The sequence below is a fragment of the Nomascus leucogenys genome, chromosome 4 (assembly GCF_006542625.1).
Source record: "Nomascus leucogenys isolate Asia chromosome 4, Asia_NLE_v1, whole genome shotgun sequence".
Taxonomy (NCBI): Eukaryota; Metazoa; Chordata; class Mammalia; order Primates; family Hylobatidae; genus Nomascus; species Nomascus leucogenys.
In genome coordinates, this window is record NC_044384.1 from 29,413,125 (window position 1) to 29,439,225 (window position 26,101).

The 26,101-nt window shown below is 50.5% G+C and overlaps 3 protein-coding genes across 41 annotated transcripts in view; all 3 read left to right on the forward strand.

Annotated features, from left to right (window-relative positions):
• The first annotated feature begins 293 nt into the window (after nucleotides 1-293).
• Nucleotides 294-6,268, forward strand: CXXC1 (CXXC finger protein 1). Of its 6 annotated transcripts, none has more exons than XM_003267509.3 (15): nucleotides 294-1,019; nucleotides 1,748-1,866; nucleotides 1,967-2,067; nucleotides 2,354-2,589; nucleotides 2,683-2,862; nucleotides 3,260-3,286; nucleotides 3,364-3,609; nucleotides 3,772-3,891; nucleotides 4,049-4,233; nucleotides 4,510-4,717; nucleotides 4,797-4,907; nucleotides 5,048-5,097; nucleotides 5,252-5,348; nucleotides 5,607-5,759; nucleotides 5,875-6,268. In XM_003267509.3, exons 1-15 carry the CDS (start codon nucleotides 1,017-1,019, stop codon nucleotides 6,019-6,021), a joined length of 1,983 nt encoding a protein of 660 aa, XP_003267557.1. In that variant the 5' UTR covers nucleotides 294-1,016; the 3' UTR covers nucleotides 6,022-6,268. The 6 variants fall into 6 exon arrangements, with proteins under 6 accessions (XP_003267557.1, XP_012361794.1, XP_030666283.1 ...); XM_012506340.2 differs by having other exon boundaries at nucleotides 3,772-3,879; XM_030810424.1 differs by adding an exon at nucleotides 1,098-1,183 and having other exon boundaries at nucleotides 519-1,019; nucleotides 5,252-5,759.
• A 570-nt stretch (nucleotides 6,269-6,838) lies between these two features.
• MBD1 (methyl-CpG binding domain protein 1) lies at nucleotides 6,839-24,457 on the forward strand. Of its 33 annotated transcripts, none has more exons than XM_030810435.1 (18): nucleotides 7,035-7,252; nucleotides 8,602-8,736; nucleotides 11,351-11,465; nucleotides 11,557-11,723; nucleotides 11,811-11,893; nucleotides 12,137-12,177; nucleotides 12,574-12,720; nucleotides 12,827-12,955; nucleotides 13,111-13,185; nucleotides 13,310-13,426; nucleotides 13,510-13,578; nucleotides 14,201-14,368; nucleotides 14,691-14,990; nucleotides 15,083-15,220; nucleotides 15,599-15,730; nucleotides 15,816-15,877; nucleotides 17,015-17,086; nucleotides 18,743-18,821. In XM_030810435.1, the coding sequence occupies exons 2-17, from the start codon at nucleotides 8,627-8,629 to the stop codon at nucleotides 17,052-17,054; spliced, it is 1,893 nt and encodes a 630-aa protein (XP_030666295.1). In that variant the 5' UTR covers nucleotides 7,035-7,252; nucleotides 8,602-8,626; the 3' UTR covers nucleotides 17,055-17,086; nucleotides 18,743-18,821. The 33 variants fall into 33 exon arrangements, with proteins under 33 accessions (XP_030666287.1, XP_030666288.1, XP_003267544.2 ...); XM_030810434.1 differs by having other exon boundaries at nucleotides 18,736-18,820; XM_030810427.1 differs by lacking the exon at nucleotides 17,015-17,086 and having other exon boundaries at nucleotides 6,839-7,252; nucleotides 18,736-19,710.
• The window catches only part of CFAP53 (cilia and flagella associated protein 53), a 33,715-nt gene continuing 29,643 nt past the window's right edge, over nucleotides 22,030-26,101 (forward strand). For both annotated transcript variants that reach the window (XM_003267495.1, XM_030810457.1), the window contains exon 1: nucleotides 22,030-22,216. In XM_003267495.1, coding sequence (XP_003267543.1) covers nucleotides 22,148-22,216 — 69 coding nt within the window. In that variant the 5' untranslated portion in view covers nucleotides 22,030-22,147. The remainder of the gene's footprint in view (nucleotides 22,217-26,101) is intronic.

Here is a 26,101-nt window from a genome sequence, read left to right on the forward strand (position 1 = left end):
GTAAATTTGTATATCACATTTCACAAGAAATAATCAGGGATGAGCATACAGATCTATGTTTAAGAATATTCATTGCAACTTTATTTAGAATAATATTTGAAAATGTTCTAAATGCTAAACAATAAAGAAATGGAGAAGTAAATTGTGCTTAGGCTTATTGTGCAGCGTATAGAACTAAAATAAGATTTGATATTAGTTTAAGAATTGTTTTTAAATAAAAATAAAATAAATAGAAGCCGAACCGTGCCAGGCCTGGCAGAAGAATGACAAGTGGGAAGAGTAAGAGCCGGAAAGAGTGGTGGCAGGTGAAGTCCGAGACGACAGAGGAACAGGTTTCCTCCGCCCCGCAAGGCACACAGCCTGCCCCATTAATACATGTGGAAGGGGAAAGAGACTGAATGGAGGAATGAATACAACTTGATCCAGGTAGTGCTTCGAAAGCGGCCGCTGTACCTGTGAACCTCTCTGCCTGACAAGCGGCCAATGTACGGAATCAACTACCAAGATGGCGGCGCCCTCGAAGAATCCGCAATTAGGTCGCCGCCATGTGTCGCCTAGGAACGTACGGAATTCGACCCACGTACGGAATCAGATTCCAAGATGACGGCATCTATGAGGAAGTCACGCAGTAGGTGCAGCCATGTTGCCTGTACGTCGAGGCCGTACAAGCAGCCGCCGTACGGACTCTACTGACAAGGTGGCGGCGCCCTCGGGAAAGCCACAATGTGAGCGCGGCCATGTTCCCGGTGAACGTATGGATTAGGCCACCATACGGATACGATAATCAAGATGGCGGCGCCTGAGGGGTCTTCGGGGCTCTAGGCGGGCGACCTACTGGTTTGAGGCGGAGACGACGCACGGGGCCTGCGCAATAGGAGTACGCTGCCTGGGAGGCGTGACTAGAAGCGGAAGTAGTTGTGGGCGCCTTTGCAACCGCCTGGGACACCGCTGAGCGGTCTGTGAAGGTTCGCGGGTCGCTGGCGGGGGTCGTGAGGGAGTGCGCCGGGAGCGGAGATATGGTGAGTACCGGGTCCAGGGAGGGGTTCGCCGGTGGAGGTCGGTCGGTTGGCAACAGTGGGGTCTGTCGGCCGACTCAGGGGTCTGTGGTGAACCATAACCGGAGTCTGTGGACTGAACGGCGGGAGTCTATGGGCAGAATGATGAACCATCTGGGAGTTCTATGGTGAGCCGCGGTGGGGGGCTCCTTAATAGAAGTTTAGTGGGCACTCCGTGTTGCAGTTCCGTGGGAAACCATGATCGGGGGTTCTTTGGGCAGAGGGATAAGGGGGTTGTAAGGAGTCACATTGGGTGGTCTGTAGTGAGCCGTGACGAGGAGTCCGTGTCCAGGTATCCGTGGACAGCCGCGACTGGGGGTGGGTGCGGGTGCCAGGTGGGTCTATGAGGTAAACAGGGAGGGGTGCGTGGAGAACCGCCATGGGAAGTCCGCAGTGAGTTACGCGGGGTCTGTGAGGCGCCACGATGGAGGGTCGCCATGACCCATTAGCGAGTGTGGACGCAGGGAGCGGGTGTGGGTGGGTGCGTGATGGGAAGCATGGAGCAGAGTAATAGGATGACAGAGGAAGGGATGGTGGTCAGTGGGGACTGTGATGGAAAGGTTTTTTGGGGGCCCCGATGTGAAATCTGCAGGCAGAGTGGCGATCCCTGCTGACCATGGTGGAGCTGTAATGGGGGGATGAGCCGCCACGGTGGGGGCTGTTTAAGGATCCGTAATGGGGGTGCCCCGCAGGAGGGAGATGGTTCAGACCCAGAGCCTCCAGATGCCGGGGAGGACAGCAAGTCGGAGAATGGGGAGAATGCGCCCATCTACTGCATCTGCCGCAAACCGGACATCAACTGCTTCATGATGTGAGCCCGGGAGAGATAGGCGGGGCTGACACTGGCAGGGTGGGGTGAGGCCGATGGGCCGTGCCCCTCACATCTCCACCACCTGCCCCATCCTCTGCAGTGGGTGTGACAACTGCAATGAGTGGTTCCATGGGGACTGCATCCGGATCACTGAGAAGATGGCCAAGGCCATCCGTGAGTGGTACTGTCGGGAGTGCAGAGGTGAGGGCCATGGATGGACAGGGAAGGCAGGTGGGGCTTCAAGGGAGGAGGAGGAGCCACAATGGGGAATCATGGGGATTAAGTGATACACGTCTGTGGTGAGCTGGAATGGGGGCTCCATTGTGAGTGGTAATAGAAGATCCCATGGGAAGAGGCAGCTCTGCCCTGGACAGGGGTGCAGAGTAGGTGGGTGGGACAGTAAGGGAGCGAAGAGGAAGAAAGAGGTTTTGGGACCATTCATACCGTCCAGTGCTCACTCACTTTGGCCCTACTCTCTGCCCCACAGAGAAAGACCCCAAACTAGAGATTCGCTATCGGCACAAGAAGTCACGGGATCGGGATGGCAATGAGCGGGACAGCAGTGAGCCCCGGGATGAGGGTGGAGGGCGCAAGAGGCCTGTCCCCGATCCAGACCTGCAGCGCCGGGCAGGGTCAGGGACAGGGGTTGGGGCCATGCTTGCTCGGGGCTCTGCTTCGCCCCACAAATCCTCTCCTCAGCCCTTGGTGGCCACACCCAGCCAGGTGAGTGGCTGCATAAAGTGAGTGGATGTGTAAAGTGATTGCGTTTCAGCCCTGCCTGGGTCCATGATTTCTGTTCTGGGCCCCCTCCTCCAGCATCACCAACAGCAGCAGCAGCAGATCAAACGGTCAGCCCGCATGTGTGGTGAGTGTGAGGCATGTCGGCGCACTGAGGACTGTGGTCACTGTGACTTCTGTCGGGACATGAAGAAGTTTGGGGGCCCCAACAAGATCCGGCAGAAGTGCCGGCTGCGCCAGTGCCAGCTGCGGGCCCGGGTGAGCACGGACAGAGCTGGGTGGGGTCAGGTGTGGGAGAGCTGGTGGGTCCATGCATGGTTAGTCAAGTCTAGGCATGGATAAGCCAGGTGGGATTGGGCCTGACTGTATCTAGACAGGTGGGAAGGGGCCTGTCATGTCCAGATGAATGGGGCATGACCTTGTATGCTGGGCTGGCAGAACACCCCCACCAACCCTGGGTAGACAGAGTGGGGCCAGGTGTTTCCGGGTGGTCATGCATGTCAGTACAGATCAGCCAGGGCTGAGCATTCCTGGCAATGAGGGGTAGCGGGGAGGTGAGTCTGGGGAGGTAAGGCCAGGCCAGGTGGGTAGGGCTAGGGCAAGGCCGCCCTCCATCCACCTGGGGCTGACCTGGGCCTTCCTCCTGCCGGCACAGGAATCGTACAAGTACTTCCCTTCCTCGGTGAGTCCAGCCCCCCAGGGTGGGGTGGGGCATGCGGGCAGGGCAGTCAGGGCCAGTCCTGAGATTCTGCCCCGCAGCTCTCACCAGTGACGCCCTCAGAGTCCCTGCCAAGGCCCCGCCGGCCACTGCCCACCCAACAGCAGCCACAGCCATCACAGAAGTTAGGGCGCATCCGTGAAGATGAGGGGGCAGTGGCGTCATCAGCAGTCAAGGAGCCTCCTGAGGCTACAGCCACGCCTGAGCCACTCTCAGATGAGGACCTACCTCTGGATCCTGACCTGTATCAGGACTTCTGTGCAGGGGCCTTTGATGACCACGGCCTGGTGAGCAGACAGGAGCATCCACTGGTGGAAGGGTGGAGGTTACAGAAGCAGAGAGTATCCCTAATGAGGAGACAGAGGGTATGGAAGGCTGATATGGGACATGAGTAGGTGGTGGGGTTGTCATGAGCGGGGCAGGTGGGTCAGTGCATGCCCTGCTTGCAGCCCTGGATGAGCGACACAGAAGAGTCCCCATTCCTGGACCCCGCGCTGCGGAAGAGGGCAGTGAAAGTGAAGCATGTGAAGCGTCGGGAGAAGAAGTCTGAGAAGAAGGTGATGGAGAGGGTAAAATGGATGTGGAAAGGCAGAGGGTGGGGTTGAGGGAGAGGCAGAGGTCAGAGGCTGAATGGGGCAAGAGCCAGAAAGGGCTAGAATGGAGCAGGGGTCTGGGGTCTGGGGCTGACTTTGACTCCACCCTGACCTGACCTGTCTTGCTCAACAGAAGGAGGAGCGATACAGGCGGCATCGGCAGAAGCAGAAGCACAAGGATAAATGGAAACACCCAGAGAGGGCTGATGCCAAGGACCCTGCGTCGCTGCCCCAGTGCCTGGGGCCCGGCTGTGTGCGCGCCGCCCAGCCCAGCTCCAAGTATTGCTCAGATGATTGTGGCATGAAGCTGGCAGCCAAGTGAGTCATTCCTGAGGGGTTCAAGGGAGTCAGGAAGTGCATGGTAGGGCCTGACCACAGCCTTCTGTATGTCTACCAATCAGTTATCCACCATTCAGTCACCACATAGCCACTACCCACTCACCTATCCACCTACCCACCCATCTGCCCTTGTGTCCATCCAGCCACCATTCCGCCAGTCACCTATTTACTTCTCCTTTTGCCATCTGCATCTATTTTGCCATCCTCACTTACTGATCACCTCACTCATTCTGTTGCTTGCTACCTTCCCTGCAGCCGCATCTATGAGATCCTCCCCCAGCGCATCCAGCAGTGGCAGCAGAGCCCTTGCATTGCTGAAGAGCATGGCAAGAAGCTGCTCGAACGCATTCGCCGAGAGCAGCAGAGTGCCCGCACTCGCCTTCAGGAAATGGAACGCCGATTCCATGAGCTTGAGGCCATCATTCAACGTGCCAAGCAGCAGGCTGTGCGCGAGGATGAGGAGGTGAGCAAGCAGGGGCGCCAACAGGGCAGGGCCGGTACTTTGTCCTTCCCAGCCTTATTGTTCCTTCCACTCCATGCAGAGCAACGAGGGTGACAGTGATGACACAGACCTGCAGATCTTCTGTGTTTCCTGTGGGCACCCCATCAACCCACGTGTTGCCTTGCGCCACATGGAGCGCTGCTATGCCAAGGTTGGGGTGTCAGACTGAGGGGGCGGACCATGTGGGAACATCAGTGGGCCAGTGGGGGACAGATTTGTTGTCTGGGTGGTGTCTTGGGAGGGCATGCAGCACACATCCACAGTTCCCTCCATTTGTGCTCATCCCTCCAGTATGAGAGCCAGACGTCCTTTGGGTCCATGTACCCCACACGCATTGAAGGGTAAGTGAGGGTGCCACGCAGAGTGAGAGGTGGGGGGTTAAGGCGGGGGTCAGAAGTGCGATGTGTGTGGAGCTGGAGCAGAATATGGGCACCAGCAAGGACAGGTGGACCTCCCTTCCCTCCCTCTACTACCCTCTCTACTCCAAACCCCCAGGGCCACACGACTCTTCTGTGATGTGTATAATCCTCAGAGCAAAACATACTGTAAGCGGCTCCAGGTGCTGTGCCCCGAGCACTCACGGGACCCCAAAGTAAGGTTTTCCCTCAGCTCCTCCCATTTTGCCCCTCCTCCCTGCCTCGCTGTCCCACATTCATCCCTTCCTTCCTCACCTCACCTTTCCTTCACTTTTTCCTCTCACCTTCCCTGCTGCTTCACCCTCCATTCCTCCTTTCCCATGCCTCCTCACCGTTCCCTGAACCCTCCATTCTTTTCCTTCTCCCTCCTTGAGCCCCCATTCCTATTCTCCCTTATCACCGCTATTCATCCCCCCAACCCGGCCTCCTTGCAGGTGCCAGCTGACGAGGTATGCGGGTGCCCCCTTGTACGTGATGTCTTTGAGCTCACGGGTGACTTCTGCCGCCTGCCCAAGCGCCAGTGCAATCGCCATTACTGCTGGGAGAAGCTGCGGCGTGCGGAAGTGGACTTGGAGCGCGTGCGTGTGGTAGGTTTCTGTGCGGTTTCGGTGCTGCATGTGGTAGGTTTCCATGTCGGACGTGGCCGAGGGCAGGCGGGGCTGCAGGTGTTCCTGCTTAGGACTCCTGCCGCTCCCTTGGCAGTGGTACAAGCTGGACGAGCTGTTTGAGCAGGAGCGCAATGTGCGCACAGCCATGACAAACCGCGCGGGATTGCTGGCCCTGATGCTGCACCAGACGATCCAGCACGATCCCCTCACTACCGACCTGCGCTCCAGTGCCGACCGCTGAGCCTCCTGTCCCGGACCCCTCACACCCTGCATTCCAGATGGGGGAGCCGCCCGGTGCCCGTGTGTCCGTTCCTCCACTCATCTGTTTCTCCGGTTCTCCCTGTGCCCATCCACCGGTTGACCGCCCATCTGCCTTTATCAGAGGGTTTGTCCCTGTCGACATGTTCAGTGCCTGGTGGGGCTGCGGAGTCCACTCATCCTTGCCTCCTCTCCCTGGGTTTTGTTAATAAAATTTTGAAGAAACCAAGGAAGCTGTCTTCACATTGCTGCGGTTGCAACTGTTCCAGACTTCTGGATAAGATGGGGGGCGCCTGCACCCCGGGAGAGCCCAGGGACCCACATTTCCAGCCTTGCACAGGCAGAGGGTCCACGCAGCGCGCATTCAGTGTGGTGACACCGCCCACACATGCTCCTGTCTCCCACCCAGAGCTGTCGTCCGCTGTGGACGCCAGGCCCCGCTTTTTCCCCACAAGTCCCACGATGGGGATCCGCCTTCTGCAGGGGCGCGCCCTCCCGCGTGCCTCAGTTTACCTGCGGTGCGGCACCGCCCCTTTCCCCGCCCCGCGCGCTCCCGCAGCTGTTCGGCAGGGAGGAGGGAGCGGGACACGACCGCCCTGGGGTTGATGTTCGGAGGGACCCGCGAGCACAGGATAGACCCGAGCAAGAAGTGGGAGAGGAGAGCGCCTGCGGGGCCAGGGAGTGCGCAGGCGCGAAGCAGCTTCCTTGCAGCTGTCGGTATCCGCTGTGGAGACCGCGGGAGGGAAGGCAGGGCGCAGGCGCAAGCCCTCCCCGACCACTTCCCTTCAGGTTGAGGCTGGAAAGCGCATGCGCAAGCTAGATGGGCAGCGAGGAGAGCCGCGACTGCCAGTCCCTCGAAGGGGCGCGAGCTGTCGTTGAACGTCAGCACGCAGATGCAACTGGTTCTCGGCAGGGGGGCGCGCGCACCGCTGCCGAGCGCCAGCCCACAGGCGCGGGAGCCTCCCTATTAAGGGCACGCGACGTCGAGGCAATAGTGCGCAGGTGCTTAGCCAGAGGCGGAGCCCGAGAGGCAGGCAGCGGACATCCGGTTCCGGGAGCAACGAACAGCCGCGGAGGCGACAGCTACCGCTTCAGAGGAGGCGGCCGCGGAGGAGAAGGAAGGGGAGGAGGGCGAGGCGGGAGGCGCAGGAGGGACCCTCGCCATGGGTCCACGGGCCTAGAGTGGCGGAAGATACCGGCCTGGTGCCAAACTGGTGAGACAGCCTTGGGGCTGGACGTGGAGAGCGCTCAGGCGGAGGATGGGAAGGAATTGTGGCTCCGAACGCTGACGGGGAGGAATGAAGGGCCCTCAGGCCGATGAGGGGGAGGAATGGCGGCGTCGGAATACTGACTAGGAGAAATGTGGGAATTTAGGCTGAGGACGGGGAGGAATGGGGCTCAGAACTCTGACAGGTAGGAGTGTCGGGATCCTGGGACGAGGACGGAGAGGAGTGGTGGAGATCAGAACGCTAAAGGGAGACATCGGGGCATCTGAAGTTGAGAGAGAAATGGGGGTTCAGAACTCTGAGAGGGAGAAATAAGGGGCCCTCAGGCTGATGACAGGAGAAATGGAGGCTTTGGAATGCTGAAAGGGAGGAATAGGAGGCCCCATATAGAGGACCAGGAGCAGTAGGGGATCAGAACGCTGACAGTTAGGGATGGCATGATCCCTGGACAAGAGCAGAGAGAATGGGGGAGGGTTCGGAATGCTGAGGGGAGAAATTAGGGTCTCTCAGGCTAAGGGAGGAATGGAGGATGAGAACAGTAAAGAGGAGAAGTGAGAAGTGGGGAACTTTTTGGCTGTAGAGGAAGGTTTGGGGGCTCAGACTAGGGAGAAATTGTGGGTCAGAACATTGAAGGAGAAGAAAAATAAGGGGGGAGCTCTTGGGCTGAGGAAGGGGAGGCATGGGAGGCTTCCAGTGTGAGGAATGGAAAAGATGAGGGGCTGTTCAGGCTATGGGTTGGAGCAGTTGTGTCTCGCAGAGGAAGTCGAGGTTGTAACACTGAGGTAGCAGGATAAGAGGACATCAGGCAGAGAAGGAATGGAGTGGTTAAAACACTGAAGGAGGGAAATTAGGAACTTCTGGGTCAAGGAAGGGGGGAATGAGAGACTACTGAAGTGAAGTAGTGAGGGCAAGAGAAATGGGGCCCTTTGGGGCTGAGGATGGGGACTATGGGGGTCTTGGGGTGATAAAATAGAGGGATAGAGGCCCTTAGGTCAGTGACAGGGAGGAATGAGGGGGAAGGATGAAAAGTTTCTGGATTGGCAGTGAGGAGAAATGATGGGCTGTCAGTCTGAGGATAGAGAGGAGTAGGGGATTCGGACACTGAGAATAAGAAACAGGGATCCTTGGGTTGAGGAATGACGATCTCCTAGGCCCAGAATAGGAAAGAATGGGGTGAGAATATGAGGGGTTTCTTTTCCATATATGGGCTGGTTGCCTGTGGCAGGTCCTAGGTCTTGGGCAAGCACTAATGGATACCAGTGATTTGTGTGGCCTGGGGCACAGTTTTGTCTCTTCCTAGAGCCTCAGTTTCCCTCATCCCCTCCACCCCCTTTCAGGCTACTGCTGCTTCCTGTGGCCTCCATGGCTGAGGACTGGCTGGACTGCCCAGCCCTGGGCCCTGGCTGGAAGCGCCGTGAAGTCTTTCGCAAGTCAGGGGCCACCTGTGGACGCTCAGACACCTATTACCAGAGGTACTGGGTGGGTAGTGGGCAGAGTCAGGAGTGGGGTAGAGCCTGATTCTGGTAAAATCAAATGGTGTGGTTATATTTATGGATGGAGTTTAAATTATGCACATACAGTTAATCCTTATTAGCGGATTTTATGTTTGTAATTTCACCTACTTAATAAAATTTATTTGTAACTTAAAAGTCACTACTCAGTGCATTTGTGATTATTCAAGGATATGTACAGAGCAGTGAAAAACTGTCACTAAATGCATGTGCTTCTATCTGAGGCTGAAGGAGCCCTTTTCAGCTTTAATACTGTAAACAGATGTCCTTTTCGTGGTCTCTTTAGTGTCACATTTTTCTAATTTTTGTACTTTTTAGTGATTTTGCTTTTTAAAATGGTCCCCAAGCATAGTGCTGAGGTGCTGTTTCGTGTTCTGAGTGTGAGAAGACTATGTCATGCTTTACGGAGAAAATACAAGGCAGATAAACCTTGTTGGTTGTCTGAGTTAACAGTGCTGTTGGCTGTAAGTTCAATGTTATGCATCAGAATTATGGTACAACCAGAAAAAGAAGGAAATTTGCCAATATGTGCACAAAGCTGCTTCAGAAAGTACAGAAAGCATTTATAGTCTTGAAGCTATGAGAAAGCAGCTACATTGGTGGGTTCATGAAATGACGATCAATAAAGCATAGTTGACAGCATTGTTGAGGAAAGCCAAAGTCACGTTACCCTGGGTTAGGAAAATATTAAGGTTATATCAGCTAGTGCTGGCTGACTTGCACATTTCAAAAGGCGACATGGCATGAAAAATGTTAAACTTGCATGCAATGCAGGTTCTGCTGATCAGGAGTCTTCCAAAGAATTTTAAAAATACCTGTTAAGTGTTATACAGAAAAGGCATGTATAAGAGTGGTTTTCAATGTCAATGAGATTGGCTTGTTAAACAAGAATATTGGCAAACAAACCTTACAGAACACATACGGCCTCCAAAGCCCCTGGTTTGAGTCATTCAAAGACCATGCAAATAATCATTTGTAAAAAAATATATATATTAAGTAATGTGTGTTTAAACAGAAACACACACAAAACAAAAGTTCAGATGCTCTCAGGAACCTAACCCTGTATTCTAGGAGCGATGGTTTTGTATTCAATGTTCATGGCAGCTTTGTAGAACATAACTACCATAACTAATGAGAGTCAGCATAGATGTTTATAAGCATTTACATGTGTTTAGGAAACATTAATAAGTTTCTATATTCTTTCTGATTTTTTAAATCTAAGTTGCTATCTTTCCAGGTAAATATCAAATTACAAATTACTTTTTGTTTACATTTAGTTATAATTTATTCACATATTTATGTACTTGTATAAAATTTTCAAAACTTAAAAGTGCAGTTGTCAAGAACTATAAAGGATCTGAGATTTCATTCTTAGGACAAGATAATAGTGAATTTGTCAGAATTTTGTAGATGCTGGTAGGAGGGGTAAGACTCCTGAGTTACAGATCAAAGACAGTTTATTACAACAGTTGCAGGATCCAGAATACAGTAGTCTCCCCCTTATCTGCAATTTCATTTTCCACAGCTTTAGTTACCTACAGTCAACCACCATCCAAAAATATTAAATGGAAAATTTTAGAAATAAACAATTCATTAGTTTTGAATTGTGTGCCATTTTGAGTAGTGTGATGAAATCTCACACCATCCCGCTCAGTCCTTCTCAGGAGGTGAATCATATCTTTGTCCATATCCGTATCCATATCCATGTTCTATACACAACCTGCCTGTTAGTCACATAGTAACCATCTCAGTTATCAGATAGAAAAAACACAGTACATATTACATTAGGGTTTGGTACTATCCACGGTTTCAGGCATCCACTGGGGAACTTGGGATGTATCCCCTGCACGAGAGGGGGAATTACTATATTACTATTTTTGTGCCAGTTTCTGAATCCCAATTCCTACAGCATGACATGAAGAGGATTGTATTATTATAGGAAAAGAACCCTGAGCTTAGAGAATCAAGTTTTTTTAAATAATATTAAGACAGTAAGTATGCTTTCCCTTTACTATGAAAGGAGACCCTATCTCTTATCTTCCAAGGTTGTTTGCTTTACGAACATCCTTGGAAAGATAGTTTATCAAAAAGGACAATCGTTGTCTGTCTTGCAGGGCATACAAAAATGCAAGAAACCCATGGGGGTCCCAAAATCAATTACTTATACTTTAATTTGTGTGTAGTTGCATTTGTTTATATGTTTTTAAAACATATTTGTGCTTTCTTTACTTGATTATATACTTTGTACATAATGCTAACATTTATATGTTATTTAATATATTTGTGTTCCTATTTGCGTTTATTTTTACTTATATGAAATAGTTCCAGTATTACTAGTATTATATGTTGTAAATATGTTCATCTGTTTACATTTATATTGTTCCTAATGTTTGGATATGTGTTGGTATTTATATTAATTTTCTTATGTTTTCAAGGTTAGTTGAGGTGGGGCTGGGCAGGGCTCACAAGCCAATTCCAGGCTGCCTCCTGTATCCTGCCAGCCCTGTCAGAAGGTTGTATGGGTGAAATGGCATTGGCTCCACCTGGGTGCTAACCCATCATGGCCCATCCCTAGCCCCACAGGAGACAGGATCCGAAGCAAAGTTGAGCTGACTCGATACCTGGGCCCTGCGTGTGATCTCACTCTCTTCGACTTCAAACAAGGCATCTTGTGCTATCCAGCCCCCAAGGTACTTCACAAGATGAGATGCCTAGGTAGGGGTGGATGTGCCACCCAACACCCACCCACTGACCCATATTCCTCCTTCCCTTACTTTCCAGGCCCATCCCGTGGCGGTTGCCAGCAAGAAGCGAAAGAAGCCTTCAAGGCCAGCCAAGACTCGGAAACGTCAGGTTGGACCCCAGAGTGGTGAGGTCAGGAAGGAGGCCCCGAGGGATGAGACCAAGGCTGACACTGACACAGCCCCAGCTTCATTCCCTGCTCCTGGGTGAGTGTTGGTCTAAGGTGAGCCAGATGGGTGAGGGTTGTGATTGGGGGTTCTCTTGGAGCCCCACACCTGCCTTTCCCATCCCAGATGCTGTGAGAACTGTGGAATCAGCTTCTCAGGGGATGGCACCCAAAGGCAGCGGCTCAAAACGTTGTGCAAAGACTGTCGAGGTGAGTGGCCTCCAGAGGATGGGGCATTGGGACATAGGAGCTGGAGCAGGTTCAGTGTCATGCTAGGCTGGGGGTTGAATGTGGATGTCAGGACAGAGGCTACTGGGATGGTTAGAGGTTGGATATTGGAGATAGCAGGCATAGGTAGAGGTTGAATAGTGGAAGTCAGGGCACAGGCAGTGAGTGAAGTCAGATGTCTGTTGCTTCCTTTCCACTTTTCTTCTTCCCTCTTCCTCCCCACAGCACAGAGAATTGCCTTCAACCGGGAACAGAGAATGTTTAAGGTAAGCACAACCTGCTTCCTCTTCAGAACTCTGCAGTGGGAGCAGGATGTGATGGAGCTGGTAGAGTCTGAAGGGATGATGATGGGTCCACAGGATGAAGAGTCATTTTACAGGGTGCTGTCCATAGGTCAGCAGACACAATAATGGGAATTAATGGGGTAATTAATTCCAATTACCATTAGTGCATCAGTAGACACAGTGATGAAATTAACAGGGGATCAGTAGACATACTAATGGCCTCAGTGATGGTGACCAACCAGACCTTCTCAGATACAGTGATGAGGCTAATGGGGGACTAAAATTCATGGTGATGCGAGCTGATGTAGGGTCAGTAGACATGGGAGGACCAGTGCTTCTGGAGCAGGCCCGTGATCTCGTCCCTACCATTCCTGGCAGCGTGTGGGCTGTGGGGAGTGTGCAGCCTGCCAGGTAACAGAAGACTGTGGGGCCTGCTCCACCTGCCTCCTGCAGCTGCCCCATGATGTGGCATCGGGGCTGTTCTGCAAGTGTGAACGGAGACGCTGCCTCCGGATTGTGGAAAGGGTGAGTCGGGCAAGTGGAAAGAGCCTAAGGCTCACCTCGGCCCCTGGCCTTCATGGGCTTGGCCCCATGCTTCATGCCTCTGCTCCCACCTGCTCCCCGCCAACAGAGTCGAGGGTGTGGAGTATGCCGGGGCTGTCAGACCCAAGAGGATTGTGGCCGTTGCCCCATCTGCCTTCGCCCTCCCCGCCCTGGTCTCAGGCGCCAGTGGAAATGTGTCCAGCGACGTTGCCTACGGGTGAGTTGGGCTGGAGGGAACAGAGCTCATTCTGCTGTTAAAATGGTCGCTGCCTCTGCTTCCTTTCAACCTGGCCTTGCCTACCTCATGTCTTTCTTTTCTGCCTAACCCTATGCTCGCCTTTCTGGCCCCGCCTACCTGCCCCTGTCTGCCAGCACCTTGCTCACCGCCTGCGTCGCCGTCATCAGAGATGTCAGCGACACACTTCCCTGGCTGTGGCTCCCCCAACTGTGAGTGCCTCACGCCACCCTCTGTCTGCCTGTCCCATGCACGCTTTCTGCACTTAGGGGGTGGGGAGTTCCTGTGTCTGCCTGGTGCCACCAAGCTGAAACCACCCTTTCTGATCTTTCCCAGGGTAAACATGCCCGCCGCAAGGGAGGCTGTGACTCCAAGATGGCTGCCAGGCGGCGCCCCGGATCCCAGGCACTGCCTCCACCACCCCCATCACAGTCCCCAGAGCCCACAGAGCCGGTGAGGCCCCAGTGGGTGGAGGGAAGGCACAACCCTGACCTTACCCAGTACCTGCCCTGACCCCACCCCATTTGCCTCTACAGCACCCCAGAGCCCTGGCCCCCTCGCCACCTGCCGAGTTCATCTATTACTGTGTAGACGAGGACGAGCTAGTGAGTGGCCCCACCCTACCTGGATAAGCCTAGACTCTCAGGACGCTTGGTTAACTTCAAAGAAGCAGATGCTGGAATGAGCCTATTGGGGAACAGCAAGGCACAATAATGGGTCCTAGGATGGGATGAGTAGATAATGGAAAACTAATACGGGGTCAGCAGGTGCATGACAGTGCTTCATGTCACATATACCGACACTCTGGTAGCTGATGCGGGGATTGACAGAGGAGCAGCTAGCACAGTGACGGGTTCACATAGGATGAGCAGACAGAGTAGGCACAGTGATGGGAGCTAATAGAGAGTTATCAAAATGTTGCTGGAAATGGGGGTCAGAGACATTTTCTTGGTAGCTAGTGGTGGCCTAGGAAATACAGCAGTGGATACTTTAGTGGAGCAGCCACAGTCCTAATGGTATCGAGGGCCAGCTGGCACAGTGATAGTGGCCAATGTTGAACTAGCAAATGCTGAGGAATGACTAGCGGGGAGTTAGGAGGCTGAGACTAGTATGCAAGTAGCTCCCTCTTATGGGGCTAGAGGAGCACCAGGACCAGCACTGGAATAGGCGTTAAGGATGGCCTCTCCTAGTCCTAGTTGACAGCACCACCCATTCCCCCCACCCCAGCAGCCCTACACGAACCGCCGGCAGAACCGCAAGTGCGGGGCCTGTGCAGCCTGCCTACGGCGGATGGACTGTGGCCGCTGCGACTTCTGCTGCGACAAGCCCAAATTCGGGGGCAGCAACCAGAAGCGCCAGAAGTGTCGTTGGCGCCAATGCCTGCAGTTTGCCATGGTGGGTGGGGCAGGAAGGGTCAGGTGGACGGGATAGGTTGGGCCAGGCGCCCCAGTGCCTGGAAGTGGTGGGCAGGCTTGGTAGGTGGGTGGGTGGGGCAGTAGCTTTGGTTGAGGATTAACAGACATTGTGCTTGGCTTAATGAGTCTAGGTGGCATTGGTGTTGCTAATAGGAGACTAGCAGGCTCAGTGATGAAGGGCTCATATGTAAGCAGATTCCGTGCTGGGACTGATGGGAGATTAGCAGGCATGTGAAGCCGGGCAGGGTGGATGTGATTGGTCAGGACACCAGGTAGCCATAGCACCCTATCTTTCCTCATAGAAGCGGCTGCTGCCCAGTGTCTGGTCAGAGTCTGATGATGGGGCAGGATCGCCCCCACCTTACCGTCGTCGAAAGAGGCCCAGCTCTGCCCGACGGCACCATCTTGGCCCTACCTTGAAGCCCACCTTGGCTACACGCACAGCCCAACCAGACCATACCCAGGCTCCAACGAAGCAGGAAGCAGGTGGTGGCTTTGTGCTGCCCCCGCCTGGCACTGACCTTGTGTTTTTACGGGAGGGCGCAAGCAGTCCTGTGCAGGTGCCGGGCCCTGTTGCAGCTTCCACAGAAGCCCTGTTGCAGGTGAGGGTCCCACCCTGTCCTGCCTTCCCAGCCCCACCCAGCCGCATGCCAGGGAGCTGAGACCAAGTCTGCTGCAATCCTCCCTCACGCAGGAGGCCCAGTGCTCTGGCCTGAGTTGGGTTGTGGCCTTACCCCAGGTGAAGCAAGAGAAGGCGGATACCCAGGACGAGTGGACACCAGGCACAGCTGTCCTGACTTCTCCCGTATTGGTGCCTGGCTGCCCTAGCAAGGTGGGGGCAGTGATGGATGTTCTGTTGGTGCCGTAGCGGAGTGGTCTGTAAGCAGAGTGATGATGAGCCATGATGGTTCTCTTGAGCAGAGCAATAGATGTGCTGATTGCGACGTTTCTGCAGAATTACCCCGCCTGTCTAACAGACACCCTACCTCCCACAGGCAACTAGCTTTGCCCGCTTTGCTATCCAGCTAACAGAAAAACGGAGGTCAGTGAGGAATGGGAATGGGAAAGGTTTATAGGCAGAGAGATGGCCTTTCTGTGTTGAAATGTGATGGAAGTAGGATTTGTCAGCACAGTGAGGGGTTGGCTGATAGAGACTTTCCTCAGATGAACTCTGCCCTTCTAATGGTTGCCTGTTTCCTACTTCTCCCAGGCAGTAGACCCAGGCCTGCCATCTGTGAAGCAAGAGCCACCTGACCCTGAGGAGGACAAGGAGGAGAACAAGGATGACTCTGCCTCCAAATTGGCCCCAGAGGAAGAGGCAGGAGGGGCTGGCACACCCGTGGTCAGTGCTGGGGATGCCCCACCCTGCCCTGACCCTCCTGTAGCCCCAACAACCACATTGACCTATGGTGTTAATTCTTCTCTAGATCACGGAGATTTTCAGCCTGGGTGGAACCCGCTTCCGAGATACAACAGTCTGGTTGCCAAGGTGTGCCCCACACAGTGAGGGGTGGGGAAGGAGTGGGCGTTGGCCAGATGTGGGCCCTGAGTTTTGAAAGTATAGCCAGCAGTTTGGCATGGTGTAGTGGGAGGTAAAGGCCCATACCCACTATGCTGATCACAGTTAATGGGGGGCATGTGTGTAGGACCCTAGAGATTTCTCCTGAGATCCAGCCCAATAGCATTCCAGGTTAGGACTCTCCTTTGGGGGTAGGGGAAAGACTTGGTACTCTATCATGAGATTTGAAAGAAAAAGATAGGGAGTCTGGTCCCTATTTTCCTAAGGAATTTCTATAGGGGTCAGCTTTAATATATAAATTCTTATTCAGAGAATAATCATTTGGGGTCTTGAAGGCCTTTGGAGTCTCCAGGAGACCTCTGGATGGGCTGTTGCCTGACATTGAGCAGTGTGTATCAGAGAAATGGTGCTGGGCTTGCCTGGGCAGTGGGATGGGCAGGAGATCTGGGTTCCGAGCTGGCTTTGTGAGCTGGGTTCACACGTAGTTGTGTGATCTCTGGTTGCCCTGCACTTCCTGGAGCAGCCTCTGTGGAAGGGCTTGGGCTGGATCTCTTGAGCCCTTCCTGAGCCTATTGAGGTTATTAACTTCAGATGCCATGCAGAACTGTCCCTGTAGTCCTGGCATAGAACAAAGGGTAGATGCCTGTAAGGACTAGGGTGGTTGGGAGGACAAAGGAATGCTAGCTCCTGCAGAGTGTTGACAGACCCTGCATAGAGCCCCAGACACTGGCGATGTAAACTATTGGCCTAAGCACTTGGATTCCTTTGCTCCTACAAACCAGCCCACCAGGCTAGAAACCCTTTCATCTATACTTGGCCAATTACAGAAGTATTGATTGAGTTCCTGTTGGGTGCACAGCATTGAGGACAATAAGCCCTGCAAAGCTTACCCTTCAGGAGACACAGGATACCTACCTTCAGGGAGCTTATAATCTGACTATGGACAAGCTGTCTATAATGGTAGTTTTTAGAAGATGTGAAAAAAGATAAAGGATAATTAAGGGGAAGTGGATGGAGGACACAGAATAGTAGGAAATGGTTTTGTAATGCTCCATTTCACACGTAGCAAACCTCATTCAACATACAGACCTGCTCCCTCTTCCCTAGGTCCAAAGACCTTAAAAAACCTGGAGCTAGAAAGCAGTAGACTGGAGGCTTCTACAGACTGTAGGATTCAAGGTGATATTTGCAGACTGGCTTTATGAGAGACAACACTGATCTACTAGGGGCTGGACCCTAGACTGGTTGCCAGGGCTTGTGTGTGAATCAACCCTAGGAGGAAAAACCTACCACCAAACCAGAAGAGCAGGCCTAACAGTACTTTGAGCTTCTAGAAGAAGTAAGCGGGAAAGGAAGAGAAAGAGTAGAAAGTTGGTGCATCTTCTCCTCCCCAAGAGCCTGAGTATAAGAAGTTGGATTTTAAGGGTGGGGGAGCTGGGATGGGGAAAGGTAATATAATTAAAGCCACCACAAAACAACCTAAACAAGCCATGTTTATGAATAATTGTAAGTGGCTTCTGGATGAGACCTGGCAGTGTCTCTACATACTTCCTCAGGGAGATAGCAATTGAAAATGTAATTGAATAAATAAGGAAAGGAACTGCTATTTGGTGTGTTCCTCTGTGGACCCAGTTTATTTAATCCTTAAAATAATCTTTTTGGGAAGACATTGATTTTGTCCATTTATGTGGATGGGAAAACTGAGACTCATTAATTTGTCCAGTGTCGAACAGCTGATGTTAGTAGAGCCTAGGATCAAACCCAGCTTTTAAAGCCCTTGTTCTTTAAGCCACTAAACTGTAACCTGTAATCCTGTATGCACTAACAGGAGTTTTCGGTGACCTTGAAAACACAGATTACTATAATTACTATAATAAATCCCTTACATTCCTGTCTCTAGCATGGTTTAGGGAGTGCCAAGGCTCGATGTAGTTGGGGTCACCTTGTCAGAGCATCTGTTCATACAGAAACTGGGTTTCCTGCAGACCCCAGGTGCTGCATGGGATTCCTTAAACCCTACAGGATATATCTCCCCACTGGCTGCTGTCCATTTTGCTTGTTACCCTGACTCCCCCTCTTCAGCCAGAGCAGTCTTTGTAACTAAAGCTGCCAGCCTGGCCCATCTTTCCTGACAACGTGCATCTCCTGCCCTGTGATGACCTTTGTGCTTGGCTCCTGCCCTCAGCCTGAATGTGTTCTAGGAGGCTGAATTCCTGCTTCGAGTCCTGCCCAAGGGCCAGTCTTGGCTCAGCCCTACCTCACTCTCTCCAATTCTTCATTCATAAAGTGCCAAAAAGATTAGACCTGTAATTTGTTAGCCAGCTTTACAAGGCCAGGACTGAGTGAGTGCCTCCTTAAACTTTGTATCCTGCGTGCCTCCCTTGCCTTACCCTAGTCCCAGCCCTGCAGCTTTAAGTAATTCAGACATGGATTAGCCATTTCCCAGTTCTATCTCATACAGTCCAGCTTCTGCCACTTTCCTCACCCCTTCCTTTATTCCAGCATAACTAGTTCAGCCCTAGTCAAGACTGGATAGACTGATACTGCTTTGTTTCCCCCAGGAACCAACCACCCAACCCCAGTATTCTGGTAATTTTGACAATGATCTATATGAAATTTATTTGATTGACATTTAGACTCATGAGTTAAGCTTCTGCCGACCATGTATGTTAGGGTACAATCAGAGGAGCAGAACCACTAAGATAAAGATTATGTATATATGTATTTTAAGGGATTTATTATAGGGATCTCACCGCATGCCATTGTGGGAGCTGGTTAAACAGTCTCTGTAAGGCTGTTGTCTTTGCATCTAATGCTGGAGCTTGAAGTCTGCAGGGCAGGCACTCGGGAAGGGAAGATGGATGTAAAGTGTGGGAGACCAAGGACACAGTGGAGCCCACGAGCACGAGCTGGAACCCACGAGGATGGCCTGGAAACAATGTCAGTCTCTTACCACCTCCAGCTTTGATGATGTGGGTGTCCTGCAGAAGAAGCTGGTGCCCTTCCTCACAGAGTTAAATATGCATCTGGCCCAGGAATTAGAGAAGCTGAAGGGATGATCCTGGGGAAGGTGGAGCAGCTGCAGGCCTGGCTGCAGGCCTGACTACTGCCCACACCAACGAGGTGACCCAGCAGATACATGGCAACGTGTGAACTGCAACAGCACCTGGTGCCCCAGCACCAACCTTCCAAATGTAAAAACAATATGCTGCTGTTTCACTTCTGCCCTCCGGTTATCAAGCAAAATGTCTCTTGTGGCCCATCTTCCTGGAAGAGAGTTCTGGGAAACATAGCCTCACCAAGGTGACACATTACAAAGCCACCCTACCATGAATCTGCTCCCAAGGGTCTCACTGCTCACCTGAGGATAACTCAATATAACTATGTTGCTGAAAATGCAAAGCTGAAGACCATGGATTTCATGGTGATTCCAGCAAGTGCAGAGATTCTATGAAGCCCACCCAGAAAAAACTTGCTGGTCCTGGCTATTTTTTTGTGTCATTTATTCAAGTATTGAGAACCTGGCCTATGGTAGGCACTGTACTTAATACTAGGATACAGAAATGCAAAAGATACGGCCCATGCAATTTTATTAAATGCATCAATATGTATTACAAATGGTGAATGGATTTCCAACTTTATCATGGAATTTAATGCTGAATATATAGAATTCAGAAAATTGTTGGGAGGACAGCCCTTTTGTGAACCTTGTTTGGGGCACAGTAGGAATTGGAAATAATTTAGTTTCTATCTCTAAGCTGTTCTATTTTAAAATTATTTTTAAATTTTTATTGTCCCACTTACTCACATGCTTAGTGTTTCTTTTGGGAGTGGTTTGGTGGGAACAGTGTTGACTGCCTCTGAGAAACTGGGATAGTGGGTGGGAAGATCAAGGTCCCTTCTTTCCAAGGACCCTGAGCTATTCACTTCCCTAGGCCGCGGGGGGCGGGGGGTTGGCTGAAAGCTGAGGCTCTTGGTGCTCAGCACTGGCCGGACACCTTCAACCTGCTGGTGGGTCCGCCAGGGGGCGCCGGGGCGAGAAAGCCCTTCGTTACCGGCCGCGGTCACCCACCGGGGCCCTGGAGGCACCGCCCGTCACCCATCACCGCTGGCCTGGCCGCCCTGGGGCGTGGTCTCCGTCCGGCGGAAACCCCAGTACCTGGGCTAGGGCCAGAGGGAAGCTGAGTCCCCCTCTTCAAATAGTGGTAAAACAGTCAAAACCGAACCGGGGTTAAATTTCGGAGCTCGTCCAGGGTGAGGGCGGGGCTCGACGACCTAGGACGTTCGAGTGCAGCCGGGTGTCGCCAAGGGTCGGTTTACCCCATCGCCTCAGAAATTCCGACGAGGCCCTCTGGGCTGCACAACCTTGGGAATCCCCAACGGGTGGCCCCGAATCTCCGCCGATTTTCCCAAGCCCTGCTCCGGGCCCAAGGCGTTTTCATTGCCGCCTACCCGGAGGATGTGTGGTGGGGGTGGTTCCACCCAGACCGACGGGCGGGCCCGGCGCCCGTTGGACTCGAAGATCAAAGAACCGCCCCTCTGGACACTCCAGGAAACTGAGGCAACCACCTAATTTGTTTCTTTTCTGTTTCAGGCCACGTAAACTCTTAGTAAATGCAAATGAGTATTTTACTGAACTGCAGTTGAAAGAACCGTTATAGAAAAGAACACAAAATGACAGAATTATTAAAAGATGATTAAAAGAGAAGACTATTTCGTGGCTGAAAAGCTGAACCAGCAATTCAGGAAATGGAATTCGTATTTAGAAACGTACCACATACAAAATCCGAAGTGGGTGGTTTACAAATGATTAAGGAATGCTAATTTACAGTAAATTGCGTCCTTAAGAGGACATACACATTAGTTGTACTTACTTTACGTCAGTTTGATGTAGGTACTGATTTGTTGCATGTACTCAAGTGTTCTATGCTCACCCCCACTTTAGAATGGGAGTACCACAGTGTCATTCTTAATTGGCTTTTAGGTATTACCACCTTGCTCTTGACTGGAAATGCAACTGTGGTTACCACCCGTGCTGCAGGTCCGTCCTGGTTCCCTGATTTGTGTTTCCTGTTCTGCCTGGATCCTGATTCTCAGAAACCAGTTACTGGACTTCTGATCCACATCCTGACCCTGGTCCACTGTGACCCTCACACTCTTAATTATGCTCCACCAGGTCGTGCCACTGCCCCACTAGTCCATTTGATCTGCCCCCCTCCTAGGATATCCTGAGTCTAAGCCCTGGTTTCTGCCAATGGCAAATAGGAAGATTTTATTAACAGGTTTTTAAAAATTATTATTATTACTGGTTATTTGGTTTGACAAGGCACTTAGGCTCCCTGAGCTTTGCCTTAGCTGAAAAATAAGGATAGTAATACTTGCTGTTCTATCAACCACGTAAGATACTTGCGGCCGTGCGCGGTAGCGCACCCTGTAATTCCAACACTTTGGGAGGCCGGCGGGAGGGGCAGGGGAGAGGATCGCTTGAACACAGGAGCAGGAGTTCCAGCCTGAGCAACATAGCGGGACCCCCTTCTCTTCAAAATTTGTTTTTAAATCAGCAGGGCGTGGTGGCGCAGGCTTTGTAGTCCCAGATACTCTGGAGGCTGAGGCCCAGGAGGACGAGGCTGCAGGGAGCCATGATCACGCCACTGTACTCCAGCCTGGGCGACAGCGAGACCTTGTCTCAAAAAAAATCTGTGAGGTTCAAAGGTTGTGTGTGTGAAAATATCTTGGAAATTGTAAAGAACTACACAAATACAAGGTTTTCCTGTGATTATTACCGTCATCAAGATTAACCTAGAGATAGTGCAAAATTTAAGCTTCCCAAAAAATGTTCGCTAACCTTTCTCATACTTTTAGACCATTACAGGATATAAATAGCAAAGTCAACTGGAATTGTAATTAGAGCTTTGATTTTCCTTGAGCTAGAGGTTTTTTGTGCCATTCTGATGAACCCTAGAGGAAGGGAGCAAGGTCGGCGGGGTTTGGCCGAGGGGCGGGGTGAGGACCGCGCAGGCTCAGCTTCTCGGCTGGAAGAGGAAGTCGCGAGTGCAGGCGTCTGCGGCCCCCATGGTGACCAGACCGACTTCCGCCCGACCCGCCCACCTCTACAGGCCCCTAATCCCGCGAGGCGCACCGTAGCAACCAGACTTCTGCGTCGCGTAAGCGGGTCCTGCAGGTCGCCACAGTTGGGGGAAACGCGGCGGACGCCGCCCCCAACCCGAAGGGGACTCGAAAATGTACAGCCAGCGGTTTGGCACCATACAGCGGGAGGTTAAGGGCCCCACTCCCAAAGTGGTGATCGTGGTAAGCACAGGATGTGTCTGCCAGACCCTACAGCTTTCTCTGCGCACTCCAGGCCTGGCCTATCCCACTTCGGCCCCCACCCAGGGCCTTCTCGAGGGGAACGGGTGTCGCCTGATGCAGTGGGTTGAATTTTGAAAGAAGGAAGATAAGGTCGCTCACCTATCTACCCCACCTCTCACCCACTCATCTCCCTCTATTTTCATCCTTACAGCCTTTCATCTGCCCCCAAAGTTATAATATTTAGGTTCTGTTTTTGGAGAATCACCACTAGGGATCATAGGGTTTTTCAGTCTTCAAGACACCGGAAGGATGTCTGTCCCCCATGCAGTGGCGAGTGTGTGTTATGGAAAGGGCACCCGGCCCAGAGACAGATCTGGGGGCAGGGCAGGCCTATGAATTAGAGCTGGTCTTTCACTCCTAGGAAAATCGTCTGAGGAAGGGGAATTAGATTGTGAGTGGTTATAGCACCCAACGCCTTTCCTGTGCCAACTCAACCAGTAACCATTGCTGGACAGAAGTGTCCCTTCAGACCTGGGAAAAACTCAGGTGCCTGCCTCTAAGGCTGGAGTGGTAGTAGGCCAGGAAAATGTGCTTGCTGCAGAATTTGATGGTTCCTGCTGAGAACCTCAGACACTATTGGTCCATACGTGTAGATTCTTTTGTTTCTACAAACTAGTTTCTACCCGCCAGAAAACTGCCATGTAGGCAGAGTTATTGCTTGAGCCCCTGCTGTGTGCGCAGTATTGTGGGAGATACAGGGGTGGATACAATGATCCTGGAAGGTTAACTCTTTATTGAAGCCTGAGCCCTCCCTTCAAGGAGCTTATACAGGTCAAGTATCCCTTATCTGAAATGCTTGGGACCAGAGATGTCTAGGATTTCAGATTTTTTTGGATTTTGGAATACTTGCATATGCATAATGCAATATCTTGGGGAGGGGACCCAAGTCTAAACACAGAATTTATTTATATTTCATTACCTCGAAGGTAATTTTATTTTCCCCTTGGGGATGCTGAATAAATATGTGTTGTTTGCTTGTGTTTTGACTGTGACCCCTTACATGAGGTCAGGTGTGAAATTTTCCACTTATGTCATCATGTGGGTGCTCAAAAAGCTTCAGATTTTGTAGCATTTCAGATTTCAGATTTTCAAATTAGGGGTGCTCAACTTGTAATCCAATTGCAAAAAAAACTTATGTATAATGAAACCACTAAAGGTTAACACGGTAAATAATGATGTGCTATATTGTCTGTGATGTCAGTTTATGGATGAAAGATCAGTGATACAGTTTTATTATGCTCCACAATGCACATAGCAAACTTCAGTCAACCTATAGACCTGCTCCTTCTTTAGGTCCAAGTACTGTAAGATCTGGAGCTGGAAAGCAGTAGATGGGACATATTAGTAGGCTGTAGGGTTCAAGGTGATAATTATAAACACACTTCATGAAGGACAGAAGATCTACTTTGGGTTCTGTATCCAAACACAGGGCTCAGAGGCTGAGCCATTGTTGGGTGCTATTACTTGTGTTGGGAACCAATAAGGAACAGAAAACAAAAACACTAAACCAGAGAAGTGGGCCTATTGAATACTTTGCACCTAAGAAGAATTAAGAGGAAAAGGAAGAGGTTAGAGTTGGTGCATCTGCTCCTCCAGTGTTTGAGTGTGATAAGAAAGATAGATGTTAGAGGTAGCAGAATTGCGTTGCAAGAATTAAAGCCACCAACAGATGAGACTTGGACCCTAAACAATTCCCCAGGAGAAACCTATGAAAAATTTAATGTCTGAAGTAATGGGACATCAAAAGGAGCAGCTATTTGATGAGTGTCTCCTAGGAGTCCATTAGGAGGATACTTATTTTGCTCATTTGACAGGTGAGAAAACTAAGAGTCAAAGAGATTAAGTAACTTGCTCAATTCAGTTAGTAATGGACAGAGGCCAGAATCAAACCTAGGATGTAAAGCATTGTTCTTTAAGACAACCGAACTGTAAATTGTAATCCTAATAACTATCATTGGAGATGCTACAGTAACAAAAAGCCTTCAGTGACCTTGAAAACCCACAGTAGTTAGTAAAATATCCTGTGTTTTCCTGACTTTAGCATGGTTTAGAGCTGTGATGTCCAATAGGTAGCCACTAGTCACACATAGCATTTGAGCACTTGAAATGTGCCTAGAGTCACATATTGACAAGATAATATTTTGGATATATTGGTTAAATAAAATATACTATCAAAATTAACTTTCCCTGTTTCTTTTTACTTTTTTAAATGCAGCCACTTGAAAATTTAGAATTACATATCTGTTTTGCATTATATTTATATTGAACAGTACAGATTTTGAACAATGCCACGACTGTGCTGAGATTGGCATCACCTTTTTTGAGAACTCCAGGTCATACCCCTAACTTATCAAGAGATTGGGTCCTTCCCAGACCAGAGTCCTTCACATGATTCCCAAGCCTTAAAAGGCTTCCTGACCCCTTGGATACCGCTCATGGTATTTGTCACCTCTTCAGCCAAAATATACCTCAGCCCTGTTTCCTGTCCTGACAACTGGAGCCAGTGTTTCTAGATTACCTTGGTGTTTCATTCCTGTTCTCAGCTCACACTGGGAGCCTTAATTCCTGCTGTGTATGCTGCCCAGGGTGCCACTGTGATCCTCCTCTGCTTTATTTTCACAGATCTATATTCATAAAATGCCATCAGTATTGGAGAACAGTCATCTAATTAGCTGGCTCTAGGCTCCAAATAATTCTGACATGGGGTAGCTACTTTCCATGATATAACCCCCAACATCATCTTCTGTCTCCTTACCACCCCAGGCTTGCCTTATCTTGTTCAGCTAAATCTAGGTACCTATATGTGTACCCTGAGCCCTGAATCTTTTCATTAAACTGTCTTCAAATGTTGATTTTCTTTCCTCAGGAGACTTCATTACAAACACCTAACCCTAGTATTCTGGTAGTCCTGATGGTGATATTCTAAATGTAAATGATCAGATTGACTCTCTCTTTCTGCCTCTTAAGAGTTTTGTTTCTATGAATCAGCACCCCAGTATCTCACAACTTACCTAAGGAAGACTTGATAAAACTGTTCCTGAAAATACAAAGCTCAAGACTGTGGATTTTGTGGTGGCTCCAGGAGGTGCAGAAATTGCATGAAGCCCACCCAGCAACATTGTTTCATTCATTCACTCATTCATTCATTCATTCATTTCTATTGAGAACCTCACTGTAGTAGGCATTATGTTCAATGCTAGAAATACAGAAAGGAAAAAGATACAGTCTATGTGATTTCATTAAGTGTGTCTATATATATTCAAATGGTACATGCATTTCTAACTTTTTTAGTGGACATATCTGTAAAAACAATACATTTATAGAAATTCAAAGTAGCCCAAAAGGTCAGGAACACACTCTTTGCACTAAAACTTCTGGGCACCATAGAAATAGGAATTAAGTTCTACCACCAGCTTTTTTTCTTTTCCCTCCTTTCTTCCTCCCTCACTTCATTTCTTCCCTCTTAGTAAAAGATCTTTCATTATCACAACTCATTATATATCCATATACATATACACATATATATACACACACACATACGTGTATATACACACATATATATTTTTTCTATATATTTGCATAGTAGCACCTTTTCATTGAAAGTATTTTGATGTGATAACTATGGTGTCCAACCATGAGAAATAATGTGGAATAATGGGTGGCAATGTCAAGGTCAGGAATTAGAAGACCTCTAATTCTTGTTTTATCTGCCTTATTTGAAGCAAGTTCAGCAAATCACTTAATGTCTCTGGGTTTGACTAGACAATCTCAACAGAGTCCTGTTCACATTTTTAACTTTGTAATTTCCATCAACTGTTTTTCAAA

Coding starts and splice junctions, on each gene's coding strand:
- MBD1 (XM_030810427.1), top strand. CDS start 8,627: ATGGCTGAGGACTGGCTGGACTGCCCAGCCCTGGGCCCTGGCTGGAAG. Junction 11,466..11,556: donor TGTGCTATCCAGCCCCCAAG/GTACTTCACAAG, acceptor CTTACTTTCCAG/GCCCATCCCGTGGCGGTTGC. Junction 13,186..13,309: donor TGGCTGTGGCTCCCCCAACT/GTGAGTGCCTCA, acceptor GATCTTTCCCAG/GGTAAACATGCCCGCCGCAA.
- CXXC1 (XM_030810423.1), top strand. Junction 4,718..4,796: donor CTGTGCGCGAGGATGAGGAG/GTGAGCAAGCAG, acceptor CACTCCATGCAG/AGCAACGAGGGTGACAGTGA. Junction 5,098..5,251: donor TACCCCACACGCATTGAAGG/GTAAGTGAGGGT, acceptor CCAAACCCCCAG/GGCCACACGACTCTTCTGTG.